At 37.2% G+C, this 7414-nt stretch overlaps 2 protein-coding genes and 1 non-coding gene across 4 annotated transcripts; 2 read left to right on the top strand and 1 right to left on the bottom strand.

Annotated features, from left to right (window-relative positions):
* The first annotated feature begins 324 nt into the window (after positions 1-324).
* myl12.2 (myosin, light chain 12, genome duplicate 2) lies at positions 325-3376 on the top strand. Of its 2 annotated transcripts, none has more exons than XM_034209670.1 (4): positions 325-449; positions 1471-1680; positions 2050-2211; positions 2945-3376. In XM_034209670.1, the coding sequence occupies exons 2-4, from the start codon at positions 1497-1499 to the stop codon at positions 3115-3117; spliced, it is 519 nt and encodes a 172-aa protein (XP_034065561.1). In that variant the 5' UTR covers positions 325-449; positions 1471-1496; the 3' UTR covers positions 3118-3376. The 2 variants fall into 2 exon arrangements, with proteins under 2 accessions (XP_034065561.1, XP_034065553.1); XM_034209662.1 differs by having other exon boundaries at positions 2924-3376.
* A 425-nt stretch (positions 3377-3801) lies between these two features.
* bag1 (BCL2 associated athanogene 1) lies at positions 3802-6883 on the bottom strand. The gene is made up of 7 exons (XM_034209650.1): positions 6746-6883; positions 5569-5697; positions 5394-5476; positions 5203-5316; positions 4975-5082; positions 4826-4888; positions 3802-4742 (listed from the first exon to the last, which is right to left on the bottom strand). Exons 1-7 carry the CDS (start codon positions 6780-6782, stop codon positions 4653-4655), a joined length of 624 nt encoding a protein of 207 aa, XP_034065541.1. The 5' UTR covers positions 6783-6883; the 3' UTR covers positions 3802-4652.
* Positions 6884-7201: 318 nt separating this feature from the next.
* Positions 7202-7293, top strand: trnar-ucu. Its single transcript is given in 2 exon segments — positions 7202-7238; positions 7258-7293. It is a non-coding gene; the product is annotated as a tRNA-Arg (tRNA).
* The last annotated feature ends 121 nt before the right edge of the window (positions 7294-7414 follow it).

Below are 7414 nucleotides of genomic sequence, written 5' to 3'. Positions count from 1 at the left end.
TATGCATTTCCTCTGGTGCAAAATCACATAATAGCCGACGTCTCTGCACCACAATTCAATTATTGAGACGTAAAAAAGCTGCAAAATAAACGTTGGAATGTATATTTGTAACTGCTGCCATCTAGTGGTGGGACATGTACACTGCAGTATTGTTCGTTTAGACACATTTAATGACATTATCGAAATACGAGCTTAAATTAAACAATCCAAAAAAGAATTCAGTATGACCACTCGTCAATATTTAAATATCTAAATGGAAAAACATGATTTAACAAACTGAAATGGGAACAACATGGTATCTTCCGGTCAGTTGGCTCCGTCCAGCTCGGCTCTGATTGGTCAGTTGGGGAGACAGGAAATAAAACATTGATGGTTGCTCTTTATTATTCTGTGGAGGATCTGCTAGCCCTCTCTATACACATTTGGCAATAACGCCTGCATTTTCTGAGGTGGGTGATTTAAGTTACCCTCTGAATCTTGTGCACATTAAGGCCACATTAAGTCGATATTGTTGTGCTGTGAATGGATTTCGGTTAGCTCGTGATAGTCTGGTCCGTTACGTTATTGAGGTCAACATTGGGCTAGCTATTAGATTATAAATGTAATGTTTAGCTAACATTACATCGGATTTCGGAAGTACGTTAGGCAGCAAAAATGTATTGTTATAAATAAAACATTGGAAATTGCTTTCGCAAATCGATACATTTTTGTTGTTGGCTAATGTGTGATATGCTTACGGTTTATCATCAGACATTGCGGTTCTCTTGCCGAGTTAGATTTAGTCCTAGCAGATAATAATCAGAATTATATGAAACTTAAATGAGAATACCAACTAACATGTTATTAATATGTAGTAAAAGGTCCAATACAAGGGTCCACATCTTTAAACGGGGCCATGTGTTGCCTTATTTTAATAATCGGTATTTATAATCTGTCAGACAAGCGCTTTCTTTTGGTCAAACCTGTAAAAGTGCATTCACAATGTATACCTTTTTAGCTGTCGACTAATACAACCAAAAGACCTTCCACGTCAGTTTATCAGAGGACACATAACAGAGAGTCTCTCTACCCTTTACATGCGTAACTAATCAAAGATAACCCACACTACGACATATAAAGGTACACACACATCAACATGCGCTTAGACTACATACTGAGGCACTATATTATGTATTAGTTATTCTTAAAACAGAGATCATACAATATAACTGTAATAGGATTACACTAACTGTATTGACAACGAGGTAAAACAGTGGATTTGAACCAAAATTAATTGATGATTTTGATGAAATAAACCTTTCCTGGATCAATATTAATGCAATTTACCAAGGCAAATGCATAAGCGAGAATGAGATGGAATTCAAATATTGTTGTAACTTTAATTTTTTTAGACAAATTTCACAATAGTGATGTACATGTCAGATCCAATTCAAGCTCTAGTTTACATCCTTCATTTGATCTGTATTACAGGAAGGGGAAACTAACCAACTGCCATCATGTCGAGCAAAAGGGCCAAGGGAAAGAACACCAAGAAGCGTCCTCAGCGCGCCACCTCCAATGTGTTCGCCATGTTTGACCAGTCTCAAATTCAGGAGTTCAAGGAGGCCTTCAACATGATCGACCAGAACCGGGATGGATTCATTGACAAAGAAGACCTTCATGACATGCTGGCCTCATTAGGTAAACGTAACAATGTTGTTCGGAAAATATCACTTGTCACCGGCTTGAGTTTCAATAATCAGGATACATGTATTTATTATCCTTGCAAGAATGGAAGTAGTCATCACATACAGAGCATTTGAGACAACTCGTTCCCAGAACAGTGTCCTTCACATGCTTATATACAAGAGAGGGAGTATCACAGTCACAATATGCAGGAATACCAGTTTAAAGCGGTATTCAATGTTTAGTTTAGATCAGCTAAGACCCAGAAATGATCATGCTTGTCATATGTCTATCTCCATAGAGGCTATGTTAACACCTCAGACTTTCAGAATGGGTGCTGGGTGTGATGTATAATACATTGTCTTTCATCTTATTGTGCCGCAGGTAAGAACCCCACAGATGAGTACCTGGAGGAGATGATGAACGAAGCGCCGGGCCCCATCAACTTCACCATGTTTCTGACCATGTTCGGGGAGAAGCTGAACGGCACAGATCCTGAGGATGTGATCCGTAACGCTTTCGCCTGCTTTGACGAAGAGGCCACTGGTGAGCTTTTCTATACATGTTCATTGTTCTTTCCCAAAATCAAAACAGTAGAAAAATAGCAATACTTTTTCTATATCCTCAATTCACAAATAGATTTGGATTAGAGCTGCTATTAGCTATTTTCATTATCTTGTAATTCTTATTTAGTAGTATAATTACTTTACATACCGACCTTTTGGTTTGGTCCACACATCCCAAAACATTTGGACAAATAAATGTTTGAATGATATGATTTGCTTTTTTGATTACTTGCACAGATGCATAGATACTGTAGGTGCCGTTGGAGAGGTAACTGCTGGTTCAAAAATAGACGATTTTTAAAGGAATATTTGTATTCCCGTTTAATTTTAACATTTGATATTAACATCCATTTGTTAATAAATGTTTAATTTGACAAATCTGCATCAGGGAAAGGGTTTGTGACAACAATAAGACATTACATTTGAGCATTTTATAGTAATCTATCCATTTATTCTAAGCATTTTAAGGCACATTTATGACTATTTACAATATGTATTATTGCTATTACACTGAGGTTTTATTATTCTAGCTCCATAAATTGAATTGGTGATTGTCATAGAGTAAATATGTTTGGTATGTATTCCTTTATATAACACCTGGTGAATGATGATTGAAAATGCTCATGACTTCAAAGAACATGACTCTTTCTATTTGTATTTGTTGATTAATTTTTTTGTAAATCCACTAACAGATGGATCGACTTCTCCCTCAGGTATAATCCAAGAGGACAACCTGCGGGAGCTGCTCACCACCATGGGAGACAGGTTTACGGATGAAGACGTGGACGAGCTCTTCCGAGAGGCGCCCATTGACAAGAAAGGCAACTTCAACTATGTAGCATTCACACGCATACTGAAGCACGGCGCTAAGGACAAAGATGATTAGTGACAGATGTACATTGTTATTATGGGTTAGACCAGCTAGATCCTGTTACTTGGCAAGCTTCACTGTTGTATAGCTTACTGAAGGTCATTTGCAAGCTGCTTGTGGGAACACAGTGTACCACTGGACCCCCCCTCTAACTCCTCAACCACTACTCTCAAAGCTCATTTGCACATCTGTGAAAAATTAAGGGTCTGTATAAGCTAGTAAAACGTATTAAAAGACCATCATGGATAAAGCTGGAAATAAACTGAAAAAAGGAGTCCGAGTCATTTTTTTGTTGCAAATTGAAGTTCTAAGATTGTGTTCAGAGATGATTCACCAAGACACTATTGCATTTTCAAATATTTTATTTTAAAACAAAGGAAAATAGATGTGTCAGTTTTAATGATGAATTAGATCAATAACAATTCAACAGTGCACACTACATTCCAAAGGTACGTAAGTTCACAGGATCAGTCACCGGATTGAACTAAAGGTGCTGACTCAATGTAGAAATATAAATACACGACATGGCAAAAAGGTTTGTGGACAGCATTATGGACTTCTTGTTCTTTTCTTTTTTAATAGTGGAGCAACTTTGAACTGAACATTAAACATGTTTTGAAAAAGGCCTGTCAAATGTTCCCTTTTGTCTGAAAGCTAAACATATTCAGTTTACTAGCATGTGATGAAGAAGAGCAGATGTTGAGTTTCAAATGACCATATACCGTATATTTACCATATATAAGATAATAGTTGGTGATAGACCCATTTTCTAAAAGACTGAAATCTGTATGCAGATTGATGTACAGGTGTGTACAAACTTCTACATCAAAACAGTCGGTACACCACAAGGAGATGAACAACATGTTCTCTGTATTATTGAACCATTTCAGATACTTAACGATAAACTGATGACGTTTTAACAGATTTCTTGAATAATTTGGCCGTGGTAGTTATTTGGGGGCTTTAAAGAGAAATCAGAGGTTTTCAAAACTCAAAGCTTGGGAAAGGCCCCTTTGCTTTGCTCAAATCATGGATGCCTATCATCCAATAGCCACTTAACAATTGAGGCGACATGGCCAAATATAGTTTTTTGACATAACTTTACACTACACCAAATGTATTTTAAAAAGTCTGTCTTAAGGCATGACTCAGTCTCTGACTCTGGGAAAGTTGTAAAAACAGTATAATTCCCAAAAGCTTTAACTAATTTAGGTTTTTCTATGCGATTGTCTATATATTTTTCAGGGCTCACATTTTGAAAACCTCTGATCTACATTATTTGCCACAAATCAAAACTTTCACAGTGTTTGTTGTTCTGATTTCATGAGGAGCTCTTAATTTCTCTTTAATCCAGAGGACGTATCCCAGATGTACCTAACATAGAGCCAAGAACCAGCCTCCTTCTGTTCTCAGGACTCACTGTGATGAGGGCTCTCTCATACACATGATCAACCCAACAATAAATAGACAAAGACCGCATCCACTCGTGATGCTTTCTGTACACAGCTGCTCACAGAGCAATGATTAGCACATGATATGGGACACTTCGCTTACTCCGGCAGGGCGAGATTTTTCGACTGGATCTTTGATTGGTGGTCCGCTATACAAGCCTCGATCTTGTCACACTGTGCCAGGAAATCCTATTGGTGGAAAATAATCACATTTATTGACAATGATTTTCAATTACAGTACAACATTCTAGTGATGCTGGAAAAGGGTTTACCTGGACGGTCTTTACAAGTCCCTTTTTCTTCATTTTGCAGTCATTGAAATTATCTGGGATATTCTGTTAACAGAAGAAACACTTCAGGTTTATATGTGACATCTGTAAGAAACCAAATGCTCATAAATTAATCAAACAAAATGGATCACCATAGCATCAATCTGCTCAAGAATCTTCATGAATTGTTCAGCTGCTATTTTCACTCGGTGGTCTAGTTTACCCAACGCCTCGGCCTGGAGGTCTTTGGCAAGGAAGCCCTGTGAAAGAAAATCCATAGTCAAACTTTTTAACAGTACTTTCAACAAAAATATATTGGAGAACAGAATAGAGCAACACAGGAAAATGATGCATCTTTCAAAGCAGGATTGATTTCTTACGTTCTTGAGTCCAGTCAACTCCCCGTCGACCTTCTCCAGCTTTTTAGCGCTCTGTTCTACAGATTTCTCAATGTCTTTCAGCTTCTTCAGTTCAGACTCTTCCTCAGGACTATTCTGTTGGTAAATTATTGCCAGTATTTATTGAAATATACAGTCACACACAAGAGAAATCACACATGTTAAGGCCTTACCCGCTTTCCAATCAGCATGAGTTTGCAGCCTTCTTTTACTCCGTAGCTGGACAGACTCTCCTCCACATCCTTCAGGGATTTTCCTGGAATGACATGAAGAATAAGGCATGATTAGAGGTGGGTGTAAAATAATAAGATATGCAAGGATGTGGAAGAAAAGAGGCCGACAGTCTACCTTTGAAGATGAGTTTCTGTGACGTTTGAGGAACTCCAGTGGCTTGGGCAAGAGCATCTGAGAGGTCTTTGACAATGGGTCCTTTGCCCTCATCCTGGCCAGTTAATGTGATGCTGTGCTTAGCAGATCCTTTTGGGAAAGAACAAAATGTATCATTAGCACAATCATTAGCGACAATTACTTTTTAAATTGTGGGAGATTATTTTTCTGGAACAAACTGATTCATACTTTTCACTACAATGACCTCTAGAAAAATCTCTTGACATAAAAAGGAAGCAGATTCTACCAGAAATGATTTGTCCCAAGCACAGTTACATGTTTTAACTACAGTCAGCCCCCTCATCCCTCACTGCATTTTTGCACATTTGTCTTGTGTTTAGAAAAATGTGTTCCACCTTTACCAGCTGTGATAAAAACATCAATAATTAGAACCAAAATATGATATATTATTCTGAAATGGGTCAATATGCATAATGTGTACTTTTACTTTTTGTACTTTAAGTATATGTTGGTGCCAATACTTTTGTTCTTGAGTAACATTTTGAGTACAGGAATTTTACTTGAAAGAAAGTATTCCTACACTTTGGTATTTCTACTTTTACTAAAGTACAAGATCTGAAGATCTGATCCACCTCTCGCCAAATATAATTTGCCCCAACTATATTTACCTTTAATACCCTCGAACTGAATGTAATTAACATACAATAAACAATAAATACATGCATTCAATGTTACACTTAAGACTTGTGACGTTACGATGGCAAAGCAAAACAACGGATTTAATAACATCAGTAATGTCCCATTCAAGTATGTCCACGTATTAATAAAACCAATTACTTAAGCAGCAGGTTTTAGAGATAAGCGATGCTGTTGTGATTTTTATCCCAAATCTTTGTTGTGTGTGAAGACAATTCATTCATTTACAAATAAACGTGTTTTTGATAATCCATGTTATGTAGCTGTAGACCAACTATTCAGATATCAGACAAACAAAGACACGGTTAACTTGCATGCACTGTTTAGTCAGGATTTTTAGCTACTAAAGTGAAATGCATGGTAAGAGCTAACTGTAGCTAACGTTACATCAGCTAACCACTTCCTAGCTGGTTATTAAACTAACATACTCGTATCTATCATCTGGGAACCATAGTTTAACATCATGCAAAAATGGTATTACCGTATGCAACTATCACTGTTAACGTCTGCCCTGACATGTTGTTTATAACGTCCTTTACTTAATGCACAACATAAATCACACAACTAGCTTTTGCTAACTGTTGCTAAATAACTACTTCCGGTACAGACAGGAAACAATCCATCTAATGTCTTTATTTTAGTTTTTAGTTTATTTATCTTTTGCCAACAGCACAATTGCTTACATCCAGACAAAAAGTGTACATAAAATTGAAAAACAGTGACATAACCAGAGTATTTATGGTTTTTATTCAAGCGCACGCATACCGATATTAACCAAAACACATTACGAGTTTCCACCATTTTTTTTGTACCACCTATATGTGGTACTACATTTAAAGATGTATCAATTCATCAAACTAAAATTAAATTGTGAAGTTTCACATTTGGTTAAAATATGAAGATTTTTTACAGTGTGCACAAAGACTTAGGCAGAACTGGCTCTGTGGCGCAATGGATAGCGCATTGGACTTCTAGCAAAACACTGGTGAAGTGATTCAAAGGTTGTGGGTTCGAGTCCCACCAGAGTCGACACTTTTAAGATTACAGCCTGTTGAATTCTTCAGATTCCTCCCCTCAAAACTGTATAAGATATAGCGCGTTAGTCTATGTTTGATAACCGTGAAGTAGCCGAAATACGCCCTGCGAGCGC

Source organism: Gymnodraco acuticeps, unplaced genomic scaffold, assembly GCF_902827175.1.
Source record: "Gymnodraco acuticeps unplaced genomic scaffold, fGymAcu1.1, whole genome shotgun sequence".
Lineage (NCBI taxonomy): Eukaryota > Metazoa > Chordata > Actinopteri > Perciformes > Bathydraconidae > Gymnodraco > Gymnodraco acuticeps.
Note: the sequence above shows the minus strand (reverse complement) of the source record. Positions and strands in the feature narration are given on the sequence as shown.